Source organism: Patagioenas fasciata, chromosome 5, assembly GCF_037038585.1.
Source record: "Patagioenas fasciata isolate bPatFas1 chromosome 5, bPatFas1.hap1, whole genome shotgun sequence".
NCBI classification, from domain to species: domain Eukaryota; kingdom Metazoa; phylum Chordata; class Aves; order Columbiformes; family Columbidae; genus Patagioenas; species Patagioenas fasciata.
In genome coordinates, this window is record NC_092524.1 from 8954844 (window position 1) to 8982352 (window position 27509).

Below are 27509 nucleotides of genomic sequence, written 5' to 3' on the forward strand. Positions count from 1 at the left end.
ATAAAGAAATTGTCATGTTCATCAGAGTTAATTTAGATAACAAATACAAATGAATATGCATTTATCTATTTTTTCTGAATAAATTATGGACAAAGCATTGTCTTCTATATAGTGAAGAAAAATAAAAAGCTCTTCATTCTTGCCAGTTTTATGGTAGTAGTTTGTACTTCTGACACACACAGTTCTACTCACAAAATACTAAATTTGTTCAGGCAAGTAAATAAAGTAAAGCTAAACTCATGAAGAAAAGACAAATTTCACAGATACTCAGATATGTGTTTTCTGCATTGTCTTTATCAGCAAACCACTTGGCTTAGCAAGAATAAAGTTTCATGTTCTGCCCTTATAATTTTCTATCTTTCCAGTGGCTACTCATGCATCAGCAGTAGTTCAGGCTGTGATTCTCTTCTGATTAAATGAAACTGAAGTTGGTAATTGATTTCAGCAGAAGGTCGGTCAGTTCTCAATAGTGTCATCTCGCAATCAACAGCACCGGAAGATTGCAGGGCACATCTAGGTTTTCAAAATACCCTCAATATCAGTGTAGTTGATAATTATATGGTTTTAATTTTCAAAGCATACATTTTTTCTGTCTCTTGTTCTGTGTAAATGTTTGCTGGGAGCAAAAGACTGCCTGCTGTAAAAAAGACAAAATCAGGTAGGTATAACTTATGGTTTTGTCTTGAGGATCAGGTGACTTGTTTTCCTTCTTGCTTCAGTTTAAAAATCTAAACCAACTATTTGAAAAGTTTAAATTATACTGCTTGGGTGTCAATCTCAAAAACATAATTGATTCACCTATTTCCCATATGCATCTGAAAGAGCACCCCTGCTTGTCTCTACAATGCCTGACCCCTTGCTCCATTTCCTCCTGTATCTCAGTTATCCACGTTAAAACATCTGCCTCTCAGAGTTTCTAATGGAGTTAAGAATCTAATCAACTGCATTTTTGTTCCAAATGAAACCTGGTAGGGCTGGATTCCAGTTCCTAGCCTATGCCTGCATCTCAAAGCTGCCAGGATGAAGGGTAATTTATCATCTTAATCCTTTCCATTACTACTTACTACTGTTCCCAATTCTCCTTTAATAGTTCTATTCATGTGCTCTCCTTGTCTTGATGATTCAGGGAGATACAGACTGTGTAGCTTTTGCTTAATCCCTGATCTTTTGAGCATAGTTGTAATCACTTCCTCCATGAAATGATGACCTTTATCTGGGTCAACAAGACTTCAGGAACCCCACAGAGGCAAAGGCTTCTTGATCCTGCGTTTTTTTTTCTTTCCCTATCCCTGCTGCTATATGTTGTTTTATAGAAAAGGTTTCAAACCACCTTGAGCAGGAATCAGTCACTACTTCCAAAGAATTTCATTACTACAGCCTGTTTTGAGGAGCTAATGTATATAATTTATACAATCTATATGCAACATCCACAATCTGACAACACACTGCTGCAGCAAAGATACATTGCTAGTCTTTCCTCTTGCCATTCCTATGCACATCTCTGGCATTTTTTGATCCATTTCCTAACACCTGTTCCTGTACTTTTCAACATTGCTATCTCCTTGACGCTAAGAGTATTTTTCTTATTTTTCCTGAAGCTTGTTAAACAATTCTTTTTCCTTCATTTACTTTCTTGGTATTTTTGTTTCTGCTGTGCTCTATTAAGAGCCATTACTGTTTGCTTCATATGTCCCAACTCATCTGCCACTTTAGATGCTGAATCTACCTTTTCATTCTGTTCAGCTTCATACTTGTTATTTCTTTAAACCTTTAGGTGTCTAATTCACAAATGATTTCCATGGCAATTCCTGTGCTTATAAATCTCTTCTGAACCAATCCTTATTCAAAAATAGCTCTGTTGCCCATCCTTTATCTTCTCCTAATATAGTCAAACATGCAACATTGTGTTCCCTTCACACAATAATCTGAATCAGATAAAATCACAATTGACCCAACCTTTTGTTGTCTTTAAACTTCAAGGATTACTGTAGTCTGCTGGGCTGTCCTGTTTAGAGTATTCCCTTCTATGTTGTCCCATTCAGGTTCTAGGGATGCATGCCCCGGGCACCATTTCCATCAATATACTCTGAAATTCTAGTGAACCAAAGGTGATTTGTGCCATAACGTTGTACTGAAATCCTTCAAAATCTTCCTCAATCCCATGTGTAGGTGTTGTTTGTAAATGATTGGGTATTGACTTTCTGTTCCTGTATTGATTAGGGCACAATAAAAGAGATCAGGTTACTGCAGGTTTCTGAGGCTAATCTGTGGTTTGTCAATATTAATGTCCACATAGCAATAGAAATATTGGAAGCTCTGTGCTTCCTGTCAATGATCCTGACAGAGTAGACTTTAAAGGAGACATTTTATTTGCATCACGATAGGGGCAGTACATGTGAATATTTCATTTTTGTATTGTCTAAGCAGCTGTTAAGCATTCCCAAGTATGAACTGAAGAGCACGGCTATGGTATTGATATTTTTATGTATTCATAGGTTACTGGGGCCAGCTTGTTTTTTTTGATCTATTGTAGCAAAACTTCTACCAGTGCTACTGGTGTGGTAGCTGATCAGACACAAGAAGTTTGTATTGTATTGTATTTGGCATTTTTAGGGCTGAAGCAGGAAGAGTCAAAACAGGCTCACTGCCATTGCATTCTCTAAAAATCTATGTACTGAAGTTTTGCAGTGATGATTGCTACAAATCCTTACTGAAACTAATTTTTGCAGCCAGAATAATTGTATGAACTAGAGATGCTACCTGAACGCTCTCCTCAGACACAAACTTGCTGCGGCAGGTGTTGAACAGAGAGTAAGAAAAGCTTGGTGAAAACCTCCCTAATTGTGTGGAATAATTTAATGGATTAATTTGATAATTCCTTGATAATTATGTGTTGCATGAGCAGGGTGGTCCTTCAACTGTTTTGCAAATACAATTTGAATGTGCCTTCTTCCCACATAATCTCCCTTTAGAATAAGGAAATTGGGAAAGCAGCAGACTCAACCCTTTTATTTTTATTGGTCCTTTCTTTCACTTCTCTGCACTCGCACCTTTCAGTGTAAACAACCAGTATCTACTGGCATTAGCTGTCTGAATGTTCAGTAGGTTGCAGTCTTAGCTGTCAGAAGAAGCTCCTAGAAGAGATTCAGTTGCTACAGGTATTAATTCTTGAAAGCTGAAACATGTCCCAGCTGCACTAAGGAAATGGCAAGTCTTGTCTTCTGATGGTTCCAGATCCAGCTCCAGTGAATTGTGGTATCAGACTTAAACTCAAATACTAAAGGTATTGCATCAAAATTAAACACCCTTAGTCAAATACATTCATAATATTAAGGTTTCTTTTAAGAAGTAATATTAAGCATTTTAATATCAAATCAAATTAGTTTAGTGTCAGTGGGTGTTTATTTGTTCTGTCGCCCATTGTGGCTCTATAACCTTCAGGCTCCTGTCAACTGAAATGAACTGAAGATTCTTCTGGATGGGAAAACATCAAATGCTTTATTCTAATTTGGATTCTTGCCACTGAATACCCAGTAATCAGTATTTACAAGTGGGTGGACCTGGTTAGAATGTTGCGCTTGACATACAATTTTTGTCTGTACAAGCAAATAATTTACTCATTAAAATATAACTTCAGTATATTACTAGCTGACACTTCTTCCAAAACAATAGTTGGAGAATGACAGCTCTGATCCTTCTGGTTTTATCTACAAATTTGCTTCCTTCCTTCCCAAATCTCCCAAGAATATTGAAGATTTATAACAATTTTTTCTGAAATTTTGGGGAACTTTTTCAGACTTCATTAACCAGGCACTCATACTGATGTCTAACCTTTACTTAGTTTGCTTTTATAATATGATATGTAAAGGAGCGTTGTGGTTTTTCGTGGTTTTTTTTAACCCCCAATCTGGAGTGAGAAAAGGCAGCTCAAGAGGGAAGGAAATACATGTTGGGTATAGAGATTGAAAGAAATATTGTAGAAGGGCAAGTATGTTTCTTACTGTGTCATGGCTGTCCACACTTGCTGTGCAATAATGGCAAAATCAACAGAAGTCAAGTAGTGACAGCAGGAAACTTGAGGACTGGTGAAGTGTAGGACGTGTGGAAGGGTTTGAAATGAGACCTTTGCCTGTGTAGTTTGTTTTCTGTTGCATCTTGGCACAGAAGGTAAAGCAGGCTGTTGAACATAAAAATGGGGTCATGGCAGCCTGTTCCTTTTCTTGCTTCTCCTGAACACTCAGAGGAATCAAGTCTTTGAGATCTGTGTGCAAGTGGGTGAGTGTTGAACAGATTGCACAGACCTTTTAAGCAGCAATAAAGCAATGGTGGACAAGTTCATTTTTTCATTTTGATTTTAAGATTTGTAATTTAATACACAGGTGCTTTGCATTGGTTAGTGGAATGAATATAGCTATCAGGTAATGTGACTTTGGGCTCACTAGTTTGATAAAAAATACACTCCCACATTGGATAAATTGCATCCATCTACTATACAAAACCAGTACTTAGAATAGCAAGATTAATCTGTCCTCCAACCTTCTTTGCTTTTCTTTACAGTGTAACTTATATTGCTTAGTTTTTAAATTCAAGGAGATGGTACTTGCTAAAAAAATGGTGGCTAGCAAAATACCTGGTGAATAGCATTTGCCTTAAAGCAATGTGAAATTTTCTCAAGAGTTCTAGACAAACGTGTTCTTTCATCTTTTTTGCCTTTGGTGGGTTTTTTGGGCTTTTTTTTTTCTTTTACAAGTAATAGGTGTTGTAGTGTACATGTCAGAAATGATTTTGTCAGTATGAGTTTTTATCCTGAAGATTTTAGATTTAATATTTATGTCTTGTGACCATTCAAGCAAAGAACAGAGAGACTTTCTGAGGACAAATACAAGATAGCAGCATATATAATTGTGTTTTCCCTTAGAGCTTTTTGTTGTATTATATATGATGGCCGAATCAGTCAGTGAGCTCCTGTGTATGTGTGTGATGGTAGACTCAAGTATGATATGAAGGACAACCAAAAGGATTTTGAAGCAAATTTGTAAGACAAGTTTAAAGTACTTTGCTCTTGCTGTGGGGTTTCTCTCAAATGTATTTTTTGATGGTATGAGTGAAATGCTGAAAAACTGAAGAAGGATATTCTGTTGTATATGTATGCATTTTTTTTCATGTTTTTATTTATTTTTAAGTGAGCAGCTTTTATTGTTTTTCATCTGGCTAATCTATTAGAGAAAAGGCACTCATCCTGTGCAGGGACGTAAATGTTGGATTATAGCAACACTGATAAACTCCACATTAATATGACTTTTATCCAATATCAAATATCAAATCTAGTTGGTTTGCTTAAACTAGGTTAGCAACGTACTTAAACAAATGAACAAAACCAACAAAATTACGGCAAGCAGTGGAGTCACCATCCATGGATGGGTTTAAAAGGTGTTTAGATGAGGTTCTTAGGGACAAGGGTTAGTGCCAGAGTTAGGTTATGGTCGGACTCGATGATCCTGAGGGTCTCTTCCAACTGAGATGTTTCTGTGATTCTAAGAAACACACTGTGTTAACTCCTAAGTTAGGCACCAAGAAATAAATAATTTCATGCAAGTTTTCTATTGTACTGACACTTGTCGGTGATGGCTGATGACAAAATTAGATTCTGGTGTATATGGAGCTTGTTCTTTGATGAGGCTGAGCACAGTTTCAGAGTTGAAAATTATTTTGGAGAATGTAGTTGTCAAATACCCTACCAGTATAAAAGTTGCTGGGCATCTAATGGCTAAAGGGTGTTACTTTCAGAGGAATTTTTTTTTTTTTTTTAATAAAAGTCTTCTAAATATTAGAAAGAGAAGTAAATGTTGTTGGTAAACTTCTGGGAGTTTGCACATTTCCTGACCTTGTAAGTCCTTGCCAGAAATGTAGTGGTATTTTTTTTCTAACACAACACAGCAGGTAATAAAATCAGAATGTCCTAAAGAATGCATTAGAATTACAAAATGCATGAGTACCAACAAAATTACTGTAGATACAAATACATGGTTTTCAACTCAGTTTCTAGGGCTAAGATAAATGGTACATTTAGAAATTATTTCTCTCCAAAAGACAACAAAACCAAAAAAGTAGAACTTAACATCCTGTTAAGTATAATTGTTCTCAGTAACTTTCTGGGGTGAAAACCAACTTACAATAATGTAATTAAATCAGTAAGGCATGGAATAATTAAGGAAAATAACTTGGATGGCTGAAGGGCAAGACAAAGTTAACCCATAAGTAATACACAACAGAAAAAGTCTCTTATCTGCAGTCCAATAGTTTATTTCTCAATATGCAGGTGAAACTTAGGGTATCCTCACCAGCTCTGGCAAAAACTGTTTTATTTTAATGTAACTCTAATATTGTACTTAATGGTTTTGATATAAGCTTAAAAAATGTCATAGGAACAATTCTTATAGAGCCTCCTCCTTACTACTTTTGTCACATCATTACACCCACAGAGACAATTTAAAATAAGAATATTTCTGTTGATGCTGGGATTTGACAAAAAGAGTAAGGAAAATGATCTAAAGGTGTTTCTATGGAAGAAATTAAAAAAAAAAAAAACAAAAACACAAACCCTTGCGTTTCTGGTAGTACTTGGAGCATTCCCAAGGCTGCTCTGAATTTGTATGGTTTATGGCATTTCCTGTTTGTTAATATCCCAAATGCAATTTATGTGAATTTGCCAGAGCTTTTCACAGCAGGATGGTACAGTCAGTGTGCAACTGTGCTGAAGAGGGAGCTTCTTATTGCAGGGAAATCGTTCAGGGCAGGTCTCACTCCCCTCATGCTCTGATGTGGTCTGACCAAATGGAGACAGGACAGGGACTCTGACCTGCTTGTAGCCAACTTACAATGTTCCAAAGTAGTGCTGCCAAAACAAGTATTACAGAAGTTGCTAGATATTCTTTAATTTTCCTGAGAGAACTACAAAACAGAAATAATAAGTAACACATTTAGGAGGATTTCTGGGTTTTGTGAGATTTGTTAGTTTGTTTTGTGTGAAGGGTTTTGTTTGTTTGTTTTTATGAACAGGTGTTGCTACGTGTATATATGCCTGTACCATATAATATTATGCGCCCTAGTGTGGTGATGGAAAAGCTTTAACACAAACCCAGAAGCATCACTTTGAAGAAAAAGGGAAACAAACTTTTTTTTTTTTTGAGTCGTATCTGTTTCTTTTTTCTTTTTTATTCTATGATATGCCGGCAAAGAGAGAATCAAGTCAGTTAAAGATCCACTTAAGTATGTTAACATGTAGGGGAAAACAATCAGATCTCCCCTCCCGTAAAGTCCAAACAGCACTGGATGTTGGAAGTGGTGGGAAGGATTTATGCAGACTCAGCAGATATGTACCTTGTGTAAATTCTTAAAAGCTTTCTTACCTCTCTATAAAAGTTAGCCATTCCATTTTTAAGCTCTTTTTCTACTCCTCAAAACTGAAGGAAAGAGTATTTATTCCAAATCAGAACTTTTATAGGGGCATTAAAAATATGTCAAAAAATAAATAATAAGGCAACAAACGGTAGTGATCAAAACCAGGTAAATACACTGGTCAGATGCTTTTGACTCTCTTCAATCTAGAAGCTAATTATTAAAACAACATTTTAAAATTAATTTAATATTGTTTCTCTGTGAGTATTTGTAAAGTTGTGTGCCTGCTTTTGATATTTAAGCAGCCATCTAATATCCCAAACTGGTTCCACGTGGAATCAGTAATAAAACTTCCATTTAGGTTATTGGCTCCATGTATAATTTCAGACACAGCTGAAGAGACAATGACTCAGAAAGCTGTGAAGCTTTTGTTGTTAGAAAAGCAACTGTTCCCTTGACATTTCACAGTGACAAGCTAACTGCAGGAAAGAAAAAAAAAGTACACTTCAGGCTTTAAACTCTTTCTGCATTTTATTTCTAAAATAACTGCTTCTCAAATTAAATACTCATCATATCTCTGCTGTCTGCAGATTTGGGAGCTCCTTTATCAAGCAGCTGGTTCCTTGTTTGGATTTTCTCAGTTTTTGTTATTGTTCTGTTTGGCTTGAGGTTTTTTTATTTGCTTATTTGGGGTGGGGTTCTGTTTGTTTTTCATTTTGTTTTTTTGAGTAAGCTTTGGGGAACCTGTTCTTCAAAATGGTATTTAAAGCACAGGATCATAGAATAATTTTGCTTAGAAGGGACCTCTGGAGGTCATTTAGTCTACCTGTCTGCTTGAAGTAGGTGTTGTTAGGTCAGGTAGGTTGAGTTTGTTGCTAAGATGTGGGTCTGACCAAGATTTGAGTATTTCCAGGGGTGGAGACTGCACAAACTGTCTAGGCAAGCTGTTCCAGTGTTTGATCACTTTGACCATCCTCATGGTGAGAAATATTTTCATTGTATCTGTATGGCATTTATTGTGTCCCCATTTTGTTGCTTTGCATCCTGCCACCGTGCATTTCTGAGAAGCAACTGGCTGTATCTCTTCTGTATCTTACCAATAAGTAGTTGAAGACAACAAGCAGTAAGATTATTCCTTTTCTCAGCCTCTACTTGGACATCATGGACTGTAATCCTCTTGATGGCCCTTCGCTGGACTTTCTGTAGTAATGCAATGTCTTTCTTTAACTGAGCAGCCCCAAACTGACTGTAATACTCTAGATGTGGTTTCACAAGTACTAAATGTAGGGGAAGAAATCATGTTCCTTGATCAGGTTGCTATGCTTTTGCTGAAACCACCCAAAAGTCTGGTGCCTGCCTCGGTGGCAATGGCATGCTGCTTGGGTCATGGTCTGCTTGTCCAGCAGGACCCCCAATGCCTCGTCTGCAAAGCTGCTCTCTGGTGCCCGGTACTGTTGTAACTGCATTATTCCATCCTATATGCAAGACTTTCCCTTTGACTTTTCATGAGGTTCATGCAAACTCATTTCTCAAGTCTGTTGGGAATCTGCCCATCTAAATAGTAGCCTTACCCTCCAGCATGTCAGCTGCTCCCCCAGTTTAGTATTACCTGCAAACTGGTTGAGATTGCCTTCCATCACCTCATCCAGGACATCAATGAAGATGCTACTGACCTGGAAGATGCTATCAGTCGTGGAAAATGGCTGCTGGTAACTAGCCAGTGTATAAGAATTTAGAGTCTTGACAATATTCGAATTGTGATGATGCATATACATTTCAGTTCAGGTTGGTGTTACTTTGCATTTTATGAATAAATCAACCTACATGACTGTTTTTCAGTTTTACAGTACAGTGTTTGAAAACAGTGATTGATGGTATGTAAAAAATTGTCTATGTTTCATTGAGTCCGTGTGGAAGTATTGGTTCTCAGGTGCAGTGTAGCATCCAAAAAGTCTTTAAAGTTGTCTTTAATTTGAACCTGAGGGCTGGAGAAAGGGAACATGTCATTGTCACAGGCTGGCCATTAGACTCATAGCCTTGCTAGCAGTTGTTTTAGTGGTTCTGTTTGTTTTCTTTCTTTCCACTTGTTTCTTGTGAGAAACCCTGAAAAAGATTTCTCAGAAAGTTTCCATTCTACTTCTCACATACTTGGTCATTGTATTCTGGCACCATTTAAATTGTCCCACGACAGCTCTCATACTAATTAAAGGAAGATTTAACTAACTCTAGGTTTCATTCACTATTACTTGCTACAGGCTCATATTTATCTCTACCGTAAACACTCCCTTATAAAAATGAGTTCTAGAAGTTCCCCTTCACCAAATACTGACAGACCATACCCATGATTTTTGTAAAAGTCAGTCTTGCTCTTCTGTTTCACGCTGTTTTTTCGCAGCCTTGGTTGGTTGCCTGTATTTTCCTTTACCACATCTTCCTTTAGAAGATGCCAGCCCTATTAAGGGTGAGAGCACGCTGTAGCTTCTGCACCCTTTCTGGTTTGATCTAGCTTCAAGAGGTTTACAAAACCCAGTTATTCTCCTGGTTGCTTTATAATATGAAACAAAGGATTCCTTCCTATCCTACTCTAACTTTGCATCTTGGCAAAGAAAGGACAGTAAAATTGCATCTTAGTTTTGATAATTTTATGAGGTGAGACATTGTCAAAGAAAGATTTATATAACTACAACAACACTTCTAAGCACAAACAGTTTTATTTTTCTTCTCACTTCAAGTGATATGAGCGAGGAATAACTCTAGAGAAACAAAGATACTTAATTTGAGTGTAAAGTTGAGGTAAGACAAGAATCTGGCCCTTGCTATTTAGGGTTTTAAATATGAGTAGTACAAAATGTTGCTAGAAGAATGTGCTCCCATACTGGTAAACAAAGAAGAGTGCCAGCTCCCAAAGCAGGTTCTCCTTAGAAAACTCTCTGTCCAAATAACATCTTTTAATTTAACCAAGTTCTGTGTTCTTATAGAAAGAAGATAAAGTTTACATGTTAATTAAATTTTTGTAGTTAAAAATGTCACCAGAACCATTTCAACTTATTTTCCAGTTGACAATTTTTTTTGAGATTTATCGGGTGGTGGTTATGATACCAGTCTGCAAGAACTTGGGCTTTATGTTTTGCTGATTTGAAGATCTTTGATGCAAAATTCAATTCATAGGCTATCAGATGCAAGGTTAAAAATTTCAGCAATACATTCCCAGCTATAACAAATAAAATTGCACAGTAACTCTGGTTTTCAGATTCAGCCTCCCTGCCTTGCCACCACACTGAGGCTTATAAACTCACACTTTGTTGGAACTATAAGCCTTAATAAAATATTCTAGATTTAATTAATTTTAAAGTGGTTTGTCTTTGGAAACCTTTGAATTGCTTTTAAAGACTTTATCTTATTCTATCCTTATCCTCTTTCTAACTTTCATTTTACATGATATTTGCACTGGATTGCTGTCATATTTCAGAGGTATTTATCTCTTCAAAATGACATGTAATTTCCTACAAACAGCTGCTTGCTTTAGCTGTACTATTTTTCTGAAATTGAATACAATTTCAATATTTTAATATAAGATTTGGTTGAAATATTGAATATTCAGTTGACCGTCATGCATTTCAAGAGCACAGATCCTCACCATATGACTATGATCACTTTTCTAAAGGTACTAACATTCCAGGTTTCTGTAAAATGTGGTAAAGTTCAAATGCAAGTTGAAATAAAATTATCCCATCTGTAGTCCTATATTGTGTGCATGTGTTGTCAGAAGAGGGAAATATGCCTGGGCTTTAGCAACACAGTTCTATCCTTTTGCAACCTTATCATGCATTTCCTTCTACCTTTAAGGGATAAATATATTTAAAATATTTTTTTTTTTCTTTATAGAGCTAGTATTGTGCAGAAGCGTATAATTTATTTTCAAGATGAGGGTTCTCTCACCAAAAAAATTTGTGAACAAGGTAAGGTAAAGTAAAACATCTGTCTGACCTCCTTGTTGTGTTCTACATATTTCTCTTAACTCATTATATCAAACTAAAATTTTGAGGCATTGCACAGTTTCATCCTGGTTCAAATTTGGGCTTCCAGTCAATTATGTTCTTCCTTATCACACACACTGTTCCTCATACAATCTTCCGTGCCTTCTCCTAAATGTGAAATGGGCAACTTTTTACCTGGTCTTTGTGTGAAACCTGTTTGTCTCCAGGGCACTTAGTTTATTGAACCCTGGGCTATTTCATCCTTTCCTAAACCTAAACATTGAAGGTGGTTATGGCATCCCCTGGAGAATTTATATGCTTTGGCTGTCCCGAAATTTCAAGCTTATTGCATTTTGAGATCAACTGAGGCTTTGTCTATATCAGCTAAGAACCAGAAACAAACCCGTTTGAAGTCTGAACATGATTGAAATAGTAGTGCCTTCTTATTTTAAAATGTGGATTGAAATAATTACATCCACTCATAAATATGATCCAGGTATTTCAGGGTTCTAGTTTAGTCTAGTGTAGCCCAACTTAAAAATACACCACCCCCCCCCACAAAAAAAAAACCACAAAAACAAAACAAACCACAAACACAAACCCCAAACCAAACAAAAACAACAACAACCAAACACCAAAAAAACCCAGAAAAATGTACTTAACTAAGATTTAGTTATTGAAGTATTTTTATGTCAACTCTGCTGTCATCTGTTGATTTGAGTTGTAACCACTTTCCATGTGTACTTTGCTGCTTTTTCAGACTCAGCCTCAGAAGGTGTGACTGACAAACCGATTTTAGATTGTTGTGCCTGTGGAACTGCCAAATACAGGCTAACTTTTTATGGAAACTGGTCAGAAAAGACACATCCCAAAGATTTTCCACGTGAGTATCTTTCCTTTACTATTGTTGTACCATACAGGGTCTGTGAAGAGAATGGGAGCTTGTTGCATGGCACATTAGTTATTTACAGCTCAGCAGTGTAAATTATGACATATATGGAATACTGTACAGTATTGAAAATCCATGGATCTTTCTGTGAATGCTATATCTTACAAATAAATTCTATTGATTTGCCTGACTTTTGAACGGAATTGTGTATGAGATCACATTTTCAAGATTTCTTTGTGGTGAGGAAGGTGTGGGGGGTGTTTTTGGTTTTTGTTTGGGTGTGTGGTGGATTTTTTTTGTTTGCCCCTTTTTTTTTTTTTTTTTGTGGTGTGCTTATTTTTTGGTGGTGGTGGTGTTTTTTTACATTTTGTTTTGTTTTTATTGGGGGCAGGGGGGGTGGTGTTTTTTCTCAATCATGACAATCTAGCCAGTATGTTTTCCATCAAAGACTTTTGAAAGATTCTGGATAGTTTTGCCAAAGCCTAAAACTTACTGCCCAAGAACTGGTCTTAGCTTTTCTCCAAAGAATTTATTTTGTCAGATGACGTATTTTCTTTTGCTGCTACATAGAAATGTTTCTGGAAGGTATGTGCAAAACTTTTAATTCTGGGAAACTCTTTCGAGGTTTTCACAGATTCCATGGATAGATAATAATTTTACATCTATTATACCAGTGCAATTAAAATACCTCTGTTCTGTTAAATCTTACAGTGTGTTTGTTTAGGAGTTATCAGATCCATCTACTCTATAAAGCATTGCTTAGAGTGAAACCACTGCAACACAATGTTGTTTGGCGAGTGCCAACCGTAGAGTGAATGGAGCGAGGTGTTCCATAGCTGTAGAAAGGGTTCAAAAACTATATATTAAACCACTTTTGCTTTCGTGGATCTCAGACGGACTGGAAACAAACCAAAAAGCATAAAAAGAAACCCCACCAACCAACCAAAAAACCATAACCAACCAACCAAAAACTGAATTGCAAACTAAGGCTTTTAAAAAACGAGCATAGTTTTCAGGTAATTTTTGCAAGTTGTCACAACTCCTGATAGTAGGACTAGTAGAAGCTGAGTATTTCATTTGTTATTAAATCTGGCTCAAGGGGAAGTATTAAATTTCCTATCACATCTTGCTAGTCAGAAAGATTTATATTTACATATGCCCTGTGGCTTGAAAGCATTTATTCTCTCTGTTTATCACCCATATATGATAACAGAAATATATATGCTCTCCATCATGATTTGATATATGCCAGAGGATACATTCTCATGTTGTGATGACACCTTGATCTTTATGCAAAAATACACATACAAGTGTGTAAGTTAAGGAACTACTCATACAACAAGGAAGTGAAATAACACCATTGGAAAGCTGCCAGTATTCTGTTTACTGTCTTAAAAACTGAATGCTGATATCGGGCTGGTGATGCAAAATAATTCTGCCCTTGTACTGCTCAGATTATTTCATGTAGAGAGGTTTCTTTGATGCTTAGAGGAAAAGGCTTAAGAAATACTGAGTTGTCTCTTTGTTCTTGTAAGAAACGGGAGATTCAAGGTGAGGAATGAAACATTTGCGAATCTGTAAAAAGTATAAGGTAGATGTAGCTTACTTTGAACAGCTCATTTGGGCAAGTGGGTGGGCCAGGAGTTCTCTCCACAGAGCCAATATCTTGAGGGAGAGGTGTCTGGTGGAAGAGGCTGAGCTCTGGTTGAAAAGACAGCAGATGTTCCTGTCCTGTTCAGGATAGGGAGGGAAAGAAGCTTTGGAGCCCATGGAACAATTCATTATCCATTTTACTAAAGACTTGAAGGCAGTTTGGGTCCTTTCTGTAGTGATACATTCTTCTTTTGTAGGAACTATGTGGAACTTTCTCTTTCAATAAGTTTCAGTAGGTGTCACTTACTGTGTTTCAGTGAATCCTGTTGTCTGACTCATTAGATAGTTAGGCCTGTGTGCTGGGAAGAAAGAATGAGCAGAACTGGTGGTTTCATCACTGGAGGTGAATAACTGTCTCTCTCTGTGGTTTGACAAGGTGCCAGCATATACTTAAGGAAAAATTACTAGATCTTATATCAAGAAACCATATTCTGACATTGTATTGTTGTCAGCTATTACCTGTGGGGAGGGGGAACTTTAGTTTTGTTTTTTCTCCATTTGGGGCTCAATTACTGGCTAGCTTTCATCAATTCTGAAAACGTCAAGCCTGCTACAATTCAGAGCTCAGTAAGTGTATTTTGGTCCAAGTTTAGCACTGAGGAAACTATGGAGGCTGTTTGCTGTGTTGCTAGACCATCTACCTCATCTGTCTCTCTGTTTGCTACACTTTTCTAGCTTTTTTTCCACCCTACCATTGGTGTTCATTTTTTATTTCTAATCTATTTTCTATTCCCCTGTGATTAGTTTTCTGCATCTGACTTTATCTATTCAATTCTGTACCCTGTCTTTTTCAATTTCATTGTCTCTCCTTTCACATCTTAAATTTGCATTCCTTTTGTTTACTTAATTATTCATTTTTCATTTATTTATTATCGTTTTCAGCTGTTTCTACTGCTGCTCTCTACATTTTGCATTGCAAAGAAAAATATTAAATGTTGTCTCACTTCATCATTCTGTCTCTCTGACCTCCTACAGTCTTTGTGTTGCTACCAGGCTGTTTCCTTACGTGAGAGGTTAATTTTCTCACCCTTTTCCTTTAAGCCCATATCCTTACAGAGTGCTGTTTGGTACCTAAGTGAATTAATTTTTATTTCCAATACTGTGGAACTTCTGTGACTCCTTATTTCTGCTCGATTCTCTTTTCAGTCAGACTTCTTTAACATTTTCTCTTTAAAATTTTCCATTTTTTTCCTGTTCAACAAGACAAGAAATGAGATTGGGAATCTTTTTGCCTAGCTCTGCAACTCTTACACTATGCCAAATTTTAGCAAGCAAACTCAGTGAAAATAGAAGCACCCAAATTCCCTAAATTAAAGGGAAATCCTACTAATGGGCATGAGGGGAGACATGGTACAAGTATACAGAAGCAAAAAAAACCAGCTATGTCAATGCTAATAAGAGCAGTTCTTTACCAGTACTAAAAAAGTTTCCTGGAAAGAGTCCTGGACACCATTTGCTCATAGAAAGCAAATTTTTCACCTCTGTTTCAGCAGGAAGCTGCTGGGCGAAGTTTCTGGCTGTAAGCCCTTTATAGCTCTGTGCCTGATAATGTGTGGGCACAAAACGAAAATCTGTAACAGTTAATGATTGTGTAATCACAAAGGGCAACAAAGATGATTAAGGGAGTGGAGCATCTGCCTTATGAGGAAAGGCTGAGGGAGCTGGGTCTCTTTAGCTTGGAGAAGAGGAGACTGAGGGGTGACCTCATTAATGTTTACAAATATATAAAGGGTGAGTGTCACGAGGATGGAGCCAGGCTCTTCTCGGTGACAACCAATGGTAGGACAAGGGGTAATGGGTACAAACTGGAACACAAGAGGTTCCACTTGAATTTGAGAAAAGACTTCTTCTCAGTGAGGGTGACAGACACTGGACCAGGCTGCCCAGGGGGGTTGTGGAGTCTCCTACTCTGGAGACATTCAAAACCCGCCTGGACACCTTCCTGTGTAACCTCAGCTGGGTGTTGCTGCTCCGGCAGGGGGATTGGACTGGATGAGCTTTCGAGGTCCCTTCCAATCCCTGACATTCTGTGATTCTGTAATCACGCTTCTATCTACCTTTTCCTGGTAATCTGCTGTCACCACCCAAACATAAATTGAAGGACTGTTGGAAACCAGTAAGGAAATGAACTGCTGTTAAATCTTGGAGTGACCACTAAAGTCTTCCCTTGAAGGCTTCATCCACATAAATATATTACGTGGAAATCTAAAATTAACAGGATTCTTAAACTTCCTGGAGAAGTGAAGTCTTTGGTGAAGAAATAAATATACTAAGCCTGTCTTTGTGGGGAGACTGCTTGATTAGCTGAAATACAATCTTTCTCACCGTTTCTGTCTGTGTTATTATATCTAATGATTACTGACACTTTATTTCTGTAGTTCACTGGCTTGTTCTTTAGTACTCTGAAGACACGATGCATCGATGTAGTGAGAACTGACAGCATGTAACACATGCAAGAGCTTGGTACTGGTGAAGATTGTACACTTCAAACCTTTCACTTAAATAAAAAATTAGGAATTTTGCTTCAAGGCTGTCTTGATGTTAGAGACTGTTGATGTTATAAAAGCCAGTATGTTGATGTACTCTGAATTCTTTTCTCTTATTCCCCTCCCAAAAGGGCGCACCAACCATTGGTCTGCGATCATTGGTAGTTCTCACTCAAAGAACTACATCCTTTGGGAGTACGGAGGGTATGCCAGTGAAGGTGTCAAACAAGTCGCAGAGTTGGGGTCCCCAGTAAAGATGGAAGAAGAAATTCGACAGCAAGTAGGTGTAATTTAACGTATGCGTTGAAAAAATGCATCCTACCTTGGTTTGTGAATGATTTGTCATTGACAGTATCTGTGAATGTCATTTTGCTGGCTCATTTTCAGTTAAGCAGATTAGGAGATCTGCCTTTCTAGACACGTTCTCTAGGATCAAAGTCTGCTTCCTATTCCCAGGTACACCAAGGTTTATTATAGGATAAAGAGTTTGCTTGACTTCTTGTTTCTTTTTAACATGCATTTAAGCTGCACTAATATTTTTGAGAGGTACTGAGGTGAAGTTCTACAACCAAGACAGCAGCAGTAGTAATGCCAGGAGCTAAGCTGCCAATATTTCATGCAGTCTTTATTTATTTATTTCACTTTTTCTCTTGCAATATCCCTGCCTGCCTTGAGAGTTGGTAGCATTGTTTCCGTGCCCACACTTCCTAATCTACCTAGGGGATCCGTTTTCTCCTTTTCCATTTCTTGTTCCACCTTCATTTCTGCTGTCATCCTTCCAGCCTTCTGTCATGGGATGATGGGACGATGCAATTTATTAAAATCACTCTCTCAAGCTGCTTTTCAGCTTTCTGAAAACAGAAGTGCACAGCTGTAATGTGCCCACTGAGAGTAACACACTTCTTACATGGCCAGATTTGGATCTGGAAATCTATGCTATCTACCGTGTTTTGTAGGCACTTTCTTAGGTGAATATATAAACGCATATTTAAGTAACCAGTATCTGTGTCATTGACATTATCTGAAGTTTTATTCAGAAAAAAAAAAAAAAAACCACCAACAGTGATTTTTATGAATTATTACTAAAAATTGCCTGTCCATGTATGGAACAAAAAGAGGCTTTCTTTAAGTGGAGCTTTGTTAAGAGGTGTCCTAACAATTATGTGTCAGTAACTAAAGATTCTCAAGTGTGAACATTTCTGCTCCCTATTTGACAGACTGCTGAATCATCAGCTGCTTTTCTTCTTGACTGAGCACCTTCGAATGCTCTGTTTTCTTACTGTAAAGAACCTGTGTGATATTTTTGCATGGATGGCCCTGGGTACTGAAAACTTGCTTTGTAGTTTGTTTATCTGGGAGAAGTTAAAGGAACTAATCAGCCTCTTTGTTAAACTTTTCCTGGCAGCCTGGAAGGAAAGCCCACATCACATAAGTGTTTTAGTAAAACAATCTGTCAAGTGCTTGATGTGTACAATAGGATAATTCGTGTGTTATGCTTCAGGGGTTATAAATGAACAAAGAAAGAAAGGAAAAGGAATGATATGAGCAAAAGAATACTCACTGACCTCTTGTATCTCTGAAATATATTCATTCTCTCGTTTGGTTCTCAGGAAGTCCGATTTGTCCAGAACTTGTTAAATGCTAAACTACCTGGACAGAAAGAAATACAGAATTTGAAAGGGGAATTCTGTATCCATATTGTGATTTCTATGTTGAAACAACAAAAAACCAAGATGGTTAAAACATGGATCAAAATGTTCTGTCCTAGGCAGATGAAGCAAGACCTAGAGACATAGCTGGTCTTCTTGGATTTAAATGTCTCAAGGGAACTAATTTGGTTTTGCCGAGTGTTTTAGTATAAATACCAAGTCATTTTGCCACTTTTTTTTAAACTAGGATAGGTAATATTCTGTACCTTACCACTTTCTCCAGGAAATACAGTTTGTACTTTATTCTTATTCCTTATGGACAAAGAGATGACATTCTTACAGGTTGGGTTTAATGCTCTCTGAAAAGTCAGTGAGTGGGGGACACCTATTTCCATTGTCTTCAGTGGCCTCAGATTAGAACTGTCTATGCCTCCAGACCTTTGGGAAGAGCAAGTTCTGCTTTCCAGTAAGGTCCTTGTAAATTTTTTGATGCATAATTAATGTTATGTGAAGACGATTTCTTCATTGCAGATGAAACCTGAAATATCCAAAACTTTCTACACAATAAAATATATCATTGTTATGACTCCATCAAAAAATTGATTTTTTACAAAATAGTTCTGGTTTGGATTTTTTTTAATATATCCATGTAATTTTTTTTAAAAATTGAGTAAAAAATACAGCAATATCATTGTTGGATTGATTGATTTTTTTTTTTCGAGAACTGTAATTTCAGTATTTCAGTTGAATAGTTACCATTTCATTACCTGTTTTCCAACACAGTACTGTGATCTTCTATTGAAAAATGGGTCATTAGATTTTTCTGACTGAAGCTGGTAAATCACCTGAATTACAAAAAGGAATCTCCAGTATATTGATTACTTTTTGTTATAGTTCCAGGCGAATTATTATCATGTTTACTGAAGCAGGCTCAAAATTTTGCTTTTTGAATTATCTGTTATTGAGTACTTATAAAAATTAAAAATTAGCTAATCAACCAGGGAGGTTAAGCTGTTGGCACTCATGGAAACTAGAAGAAACTGGCCAACTGAAATGTCTCTCTTTGCTTAACCAAACTTTCAGTGAATGGCACCAACGTACCGACAGGGTTCCCTTCCTCCTTAGTCCCCAGGACAGGATTTAGTTCCCACCCACTTTTCAGAGGCAATGGCCCCAGGAACACTTAGGAAATATTAATATGACTATAAAGTCTAGTGTGAAAAGTACAGTCACTATTCTTACAACCAGTCCAAAAGCCCTTTAGGTTTCTCTGCAAAGCCCACTGAAATTTTCCGTAGATTTTTCAACTTGGTGCAGCAGTGAAGTAGTAAACACTGTCCCAGCATACTTTCTACTTTAGTTACAGCCTGACTACATTTTTAAAATTCTATATTTAACCTAATTCCGGGCAGACCAAGCTGCTTGATTGTAAATTTGCATCTAGACTTTTGTTTGCTCAGTTAGACTCTTCTGTTGCTCTGTGCATACACCTCTGTTGTGAATTATAGTACTTCTTATTCCTTTTGAAAGTGTTAAGTGACAGATTTTCCATCTTTTCCTTTTGGAAGGTATACTTTGTATAATATTTTAAAATTTCAGGCATGTTGGTAATTTAGAACACTCAAAATGCCTGTTTTACTATACTAAATTTCTGCCAAAAAGAAATTGTTGCGTATTTATGTCAAAAAGGGAAGCTTTATCTACCAGTAAATAACTCATGTGGCAGGATTTGGAACACCTCTTCTGGGGTAGCTTCTATCTTGTAATAAATTCATGCTGGAAGCTGTAGTTAAGGTGATTCACAGTTTGTGTTCTTTTCTTTAAAAAAAAACAACAAACAAAAACTGTTGATCACAATTGCATTCTTTTTTTTTTTTGGTGCTTGATTATAATAAAGGCATGCTCCCCTACTAAGAAATAAAGCTGATGTTGAATGCTGTGCCATTTTGCTCTTGGTGGCCATACGGTTAATTACTGTGAGTATGATACCAATGTAGGTCGAAGTACAGCATTCGTTTTGAAAACACATGTTTTTAAAAGGTACCCTTTTTCTGAAAACTATTGAAATACAGAAAAAAAACCTTTAGAAATATTTGGTTTTCTTTTATCTCTTTCTAGTGATGTATAAGGCAGCTACTTAGAGTTCACTTTACATGAAAAGCAAAGCCAGAAAGAGATAATCAACTTTTTTTTTGTTGTTTTCCTGACATAACAGTAAATAAATTGTGTTTCTACAAATCCTTATTCTGAAGAAAGTTTGGAAACCCCAAATTTAAGTTTCTTCATGGAGTTTTATTTCTGTAGGTTTATATTAAAAACATAGTCACTGTGTGTTCCCATCAGCAAGCTACCATTTGGTTTCAAAATCACTCTAGTCTCTAATTGGAATTTCAAAAGTTTTAATTGCTTATGCAACTGTTAAGCAATCATGTTTTGGCTTCAAAAATAACTAAACATGTGGAATGTTCACTTTGACATAGCAAAAAGAAAGAAACATTATTTCCTGTATAATTTTGTGGGCCAAAACACGGAAGATTGAACACGCGTTTAAAAGTTCATGCAGGCAACCAATAAAAATGAATAGAAAAACCTGTGCTTATTTGAGTACTCTGAAAATACCATTGTGCTTTGGAGGATCGTGAGAGCTGGCAGATATTGAACACGCTTTGTGCAAAGTGTCTTTTTTATGATAGTGGTACATTCCCTGGTTTTAGAAGACCAGGCAAAATATCATTTTGAAATTGTATTTAGCCTCGGGTCAAAACTTCAGTAAAATAGTGGATTGGTTAACCATGCTTTTCCGTGTTTTGTCAAGTTGCTTTTTGCCAGGTTTAGTAATAAGAACAGGAAAATGCAGTAGAATTACATGAAACTCACTGTCAGTAGAGTTGTAAATATTCACGAAACATTCTGCTTGCGATGGCTCATTTGGATTTGTGGCAGATCTTTGGTCTACTTGTTTTATTTATGTGAAGAGCCAGGGCAGGTGCTTCATTGTCATTGAGCAATGAAGGTCCTTTCTGCTGTTAAAGATCTGTGAAAATCAAACAATTTTTGCACTCGTCATCTAGAAAGTGTTAAACAACTGTAGTTTTGTTCCATGATGGATGGATGTTTCTCTTGCAAGAAACAGCCTTTGCGATGTAACGGGACTGGTGCAGCCACAGAGAAGTTGAGCTATTGTTGTTTCAAAAATTATCATAATATACGGGGGTGTATGTTTTATTGCAGGAAACTTCTTTACTTAAAATTAGGAAATGGTTTTGGAAATTGTCAGTACTGAACAGGCTTCTGTTAGGACATTGTTTTGATATGGAATAACCTCACGTTGACTTGTGCACACTGCATGTAGCTTTGCCATTCATGGTCAGCCAAGGATTGCTGATTGTTCTGGTAACAGACAAATAGAGATGATATAGAGAAAAAAAAAAATTGTGTGTGTGTTTATAACAGTGGTTACTATTTGATAATAAATAAAGCAGCTTGATTTTTAAAACTGCAGGTTGCAAGCTCTCATCTTGCTTAATGAATTCCAGAGGTTTCAAACCTCTAGCTTGCATGGGAGCCTTTGAAGTTTTGCCATCTGAATAATTACTCAGTTATTGATATGAAACAATTTGCATAACCAAACAATGAGTTAAGCTTTTAACAGTTAGTTCAACCATCATTTTCCCTTTCATTTACATTAATTTGTCTTACTGTGTATTTTCTTCCAATTATCCCAGAACCTCCATTTATAATACAAAACAGGAATACCTACAACTTTTTAGTAAGATCTAATAGGTAGGCTCTTTGAATAAAAAAAAAAAAACTCCAAATGAGGTAGAAAAGACCCTTCAAAAAAAAAAAAAAAAGTTTAACTCAGAGGCTAATCTTTCCTCAGCGAATTCTGATCCTAAGTCTTGCAGAAGTGGGACCAACAAAATTCCTGCCCTTTTAAATGTCTGTAATAGAGAGGCACATCAAAGCTTACAAAGATTTGCTCTGCCCCTTTGATAACTGCCTGGATTGCAGTAAAGTGATGCTAGAGGAGAGAAACAGTTCCTTCTGCGTTTGGTAGATTCATTCACTTGGACAGCATGCAATAATTTTAGCTCTCCAGTACACAGACATAAAAGTCACTAGGAGACATCATCTGTTCAAGACAACATGATTGGATTGCTAGACATTATTTGCTTAATTTTAAAGTCTTTCAAAATATCATGCCTTTTCATTTCCTGCAGTTAGATTTTATCATACTGTTCTGCTGTCAGAAAATTATTGCTGTCCTGTAGCAGATTCATCCAGTGAAAAGATGTGATGAAATTACTTTCAAATTATTCTTTTTTCAATTTGTCACTGTAATATTTTTAAAATATTTCAGATGCACTGATTCTTCTTGTACTGCTAATACTGAGGGACAAACTCCATCTGATAGCAGAAGTTGAACACTCCTAACACCAGACTTTGGTTAGAGAAATCAGTCTGACTTGGATTTATTACTTGCAACTATTTTGTTTTGGAATGGTAGCTTTAAATCCGAACAAGGCACAACAGATATATTTTAGAAGCGACTCTAAAGCACCCTGGAACTGTCTTACAGCAACACAAGCAGAATGTTAAGTAACACAAAAGGTAGAAAAGTAATGTCAAGTTGTTGGACGAGCACGTAGAACAGATGCATGGGCTCCTCCTCCCCTGAGACCCATTGCCTGTTGATTTGAGTGAAGGCTGTTTTTTAAGGGTCAGAGAACCTCTAAAAACAAAATTAGTGAAGAGTTTACTTCTCTCTGAATACTTTCATCTGCAGTGGCTTAACCTGTGATTAAAATGCGGTGACTGCATAGCCAGAGACATTCAGCTGCCTATTAAGAGGTGCTGCAAACATTAAAGAAGTGCCTGAACTCTCATTAGCAGCATTTGTCAGGAGCTGGGGGACCTTCCCCTGTTTTCTCTCTTGTTGCATTGTAAATATTTTTCAAAGGAACAGCATGATATCATGGCTGAATCTGAAGAGTCCTACTAGCTCATGTCACTTGCAAATGCTTAATTATTCAGATAAATTTTCAACTTAAACAAAAACTGAGGAATAAACTCCATAATGTCAAACTCATCATTCTGGCATTAGCTTTTTAGTCTGGGTTTCATTGTTGTTGTTTATTTGTTTAGGAACCTCAGTTCAAAACTCTATTACTGTGATTATAAAAGATGCTTATTTCCACCAGAATTCCAGCAGAACACTCAGAAAAATAATATGTGCAATTATCATACGTATTTCCAAAACCAAATATGGATGCAAATATATGAATGCTACATGGACCGTCATTTTCCAAGACAGCTCTTCTCAGTTAAACATCAATATCAAGGTTACTGATTTCAAAATCTGTTTATTGCATTTGATGTGCAATGAATAGGCGCTTTCAGGTATTATGTTGCATATGTATTAATATGTAATGCATCAACTGGCCAAAGACACTGAATAGGGAGGTTATTCATCAGTCTTTATTTCAACTTTTAACTTTGTTTTCTTAGATTGCTTTTCCAGTTGGAATCTGAAAGGGCTGTAACGTGTTGTAGTTTACTTCAGTCAGAAACAGGAGCAGGACTACTTATTTTTTGAGGGGTGGTGCAATGCAGAAAATTAATGCTGTTGACTTGTCTTTAGCTCAGGAAAGAATGACATGCTGGTAGATTCTATATTTCTTTGAAGTTCATCAGTCAAACATTGACATAAAATAACATATGAATGAATTTAGGGACTGTAATATATGCAGCAACCTGAAACAGATTCAAGAGTTAACACAAGGCTCTGATGAGACTGTCTGTTATTGTCATTAATTTCTGATTACGAACTCTCTGGATTCCTTTTTAAAAAGATGTTGCTGAATTATCTGCCAGTCAGCTCTCTCCTTTAAATACAGGTCAACTCATTCATCATATTCTTGCTTTAGTCAGTGTTATTAATATCTTCAAATAAATACCATTACTTATATCGTGGGACATATTCTGCTACTTCAAGAACATTCTGTGAAGCAAAGCTATATAAAAATTATTGGAAAAGAGACAATCAAGAGTAGAGTGGAATATTTGCTACCTGCATTGATATTAAACAATATTTGGTGACAATATTATAGCAAATGATTTAAAATACTGGGCTCAAAAGTACATATATTGATAACTAAAAATATTCTATAGCAAATTTGTTTTCAGATGATAGTTTGGAAGTTTATGTGAGATAGTAACGTGTATCACAATGTATAAGTTGATGCTTTGCCAGGATAAACACTGATTACCTCAAATGTGTATTTTCTTTGAGAGATAAGAAGCCAGCACTGTACCTGGCATGGTCTATGAGGTACTTAAATACTCTATACCTTACCTATATTGTAAGTCTTCTAATTTGGACAAGTCAGCTTATTCCTCTTGTCATATTTGTTCTATACAATACTGGTCAGTCTTGGGAAATTTAAAAAAAAATAATAAATGAACTAAGTGACCGGATAAATTATTTTGTTTGTTTGCAAAAATGGAATGCATCTGAAAATCACTATCCGTGCTATGTTTCCTATAAACTGGTAACACTAATTTAGATGTTGAGGATGTAATGATTTTTGCCTGTCGTCCCTTCTGTTATAACCAATTTTTTGAATGCTTTCAATACTTTTAAGACCTTTGATGTTTTAAAAATATTTTGTTTAAGAATAAATATCAACAGAGAAAACAGAACTCTTTAAAATAGCCTGGTTTCAAAATCCATTAAAATATGGAAAGGAGAAAGAGTTTATTAAATATTTTTTTTATTATAGACTGAAAATACACTTGGACTACATAGTTCATAAAGCTATTTTGATATGCAAACCAGATAAATGATTGATATTAGTTGCAGGTTTGGGGACTGGTTATTGAATAACTGGCAGACAGATGTGTCCATAACCAAGCAAAGGTTAAGTAAGTGTGAATGTGTTTTTGCTGTCATGGTTTAACCCCAGCCAGCAACACATGCAGCTGCTCCCTTGCTCCCCTCCAATAGGGTGGGAGAGAGAATCAAAGAATAAAAGTGGGGAAACTCATGGGTTGAGATAAAAACAGTTTAATAGGTAAAGCAAAAGCTACAAGTCAAACAAAGCAAAACAAGGAATTCATTCACCAGTTCCCATGGGCAGGCAGATTTTCAACCATCTTCAGGAAAGCTGGGCTCCATCATGTAGTAACCATTACTTGGGAAGACAAACACCATCACTCTGAATGTCTCCCTCTTCCTCTTTCTTCCACCAAAATATACTCTGAGCATGATGTCATATGGTATGGAATATCCCCTTGGTCATCTTCCCCGGCTGTGGCCCAACCCAGCCTCTTGTGCATTCACAGCCTTCTCGCTGGTACAAACACTGCTTGGCTAGAACAAAAACATGAGAGTATCATCAACATTCATCTCATACCAAAACCAAGACACAGCACTGTACCAGCTACTAGGAAGAGAACCAACTGTATCCCAGCTGAAACCAGGATAGTGCCTTAAGACATTTTAAATTTCATTATATGAGATGGCATTTATTGCTCTTATTTGGATATAAATTCCTACGTTAGTTGACAGTGGAGTGATGGTGGAAGAGGATGGATGATTTTTTTAAGACTATAATTTTCAGTATACATCAATCAGAACTGCTCATTTTCATTTCGAATAAGCTCATTCATCTATTAACTGTACCTACTTTTTTCAATTTGAGAGGATTCTTAATATGAGGGTAAGGGGAACAAAGAGAGGGGAAATTGACAGTCAGTGGTTTTGCCCACAGAGGAAGAAGTTATAACTTTGTTCATTTTTTAGCTATAATGAACATAATCTTCATTTGACCTTGTAGTCATGAAGGTTGGGGCCAACAAAGTGGTGGTTTATGGTTTATGTTCAAATGCTAAGAGGAAAAAGCTGTGCTTTGGGGCTGTGTGGGAGGTTGAAGGCAAACCCTTGTACCACTAATATGAGCAATGTACATTCTAGCTAAAATTTTGTAAATTTATCTAGTCGCATATGAACCTAATACAATACTGGTCAATAACTGCAGACTTTTTTCAGTGGACTTTTTGTTGTTCCCTATAATCATGCTCCAAAACATCAAAATGTAGTACCTACTTTTAGTGTTCTTCCAAAATGATTAGATCAGTCAGGGCAAATACTCAGCTGAATCACCATTGTTATTCGATCCTCACAGCTTCAGTTTCTCACAACAATTTTCAGAACATGGTTTGTTACGTGTGTGATTTTTTTGCTTGGCTGCTTCTTACAGCTGAGAATGGGCATCTAAAAGCAATTTTCTATAATTGCATGTAGTACATTTGGCTGAAAACTTAACTTTGTGATTTTCGTGCTTTTAAAATAAAAAACAAAGATAAATAGATCTTTGTCATCATTAGTTTTAAGGTAATCTATACAAAGGGGAATGTGTGCATGTATAAAAATGTGTATAACATACAAAGACATGTGGCTATACAATTATATTTTAATGTTTAGAATTAGAAGGTTGTTGATAATAATTGTCTTATCTGTGTAAACTACATGAAAAGCTTGTAACCAGCCATACAAATGTAACAAGAAATATATCTACTATCTAAAGTCTGCTTGATCATCACTAACTTGTCCTCTTGAGCCTTTTTATGAAGGGGATAAGTTGTCATTGACTAATTAATACACAACCATAAACAGTAGCATTCTGTTTTCTTTAAAACACAAGATACATGCATCCCTCCAATCTTTAGATTAAGAAAAGCATCCAGAAGTTCTTAAAAATAACTTTGCAACAAAGGTCTGCTGCTATCTCTTCTCCTTGGCTTAAAACAATCTACAATACTGCAAATAAATGAAAACTCTTGTTTATTTAAACTATATGATAAGACTTTGTCCTGTCATACTCATGAAACAGCTTGTGTTGATGGCAAATTGAAAACACATTATTTCTTTTTAACCATAGGAATTTGAATCCCACACACAGATCTTCTTAGAAATGGAGTATTAAAGATTTTTCTTTGTATTTTGCAAGTGGAAATGCAATTTTTCTACATACCATATAAATTCACTTTAATAATCACTCCCTAAGATTAAGGTTTAAAAACTTGCTCTGTCATTAGTCAGATAAAAATGTTACATTCTAATTATATAGGGAAAGAAATACCCCCAGTAGAGAAGCTCTCAGCAAATTATCTGTCAACTGCTACTTTGGATATTTTGGTGTGGGCTTTTTTTTTTTTTTTAATATTTTTTTTTGACATAAAATGCTGGGTAGAATTAGTGCACATGTGTAATTCCGCATGCATTTTCTCACTCCCTCTCTTTTGCTCAGTCCGTTTCATATCTGTTCATAGACAAAGGAGGAAGGGAGACTCAGGAAAGAGCAGACAACCTTCATCACTGTTAGGAGAGAAATGTGAAATGCTACAATATCATCAATACCCCATGTGCATCTGTCTGTTGTTGTTGTCAGCC

The 27509-nt window shown here is 36.4% G+C and overlaps 1 protein-coding gene across 1 annotated transcript in view; it reads left to right on the plus strand.

The window, feature by feature from the left end:
* The window catches only part of SPON1 (spondin 1), a 191168-nt gene that overhangs the window by 51507 nt on the left and 112152 nt on the right, over positions 1 to 27509 (plus strand). The window contains exons 4-6 of the mRNA XM_065839579.2: positions 11284 to 11357; positions 12136 to 12258; positions 16535 to 16683. Coding sequence (XP_065695651.1) covers positions 11284 to 11357; positions 12136 to 12258; positions 16535 to 16683 — 346 coding nt within the window. The remainder of the gene's footprint in view (positions 1 to 11283; positions 11358 to 12135; positions 12259 to 16534; positions 16684 to 27509) is intronic.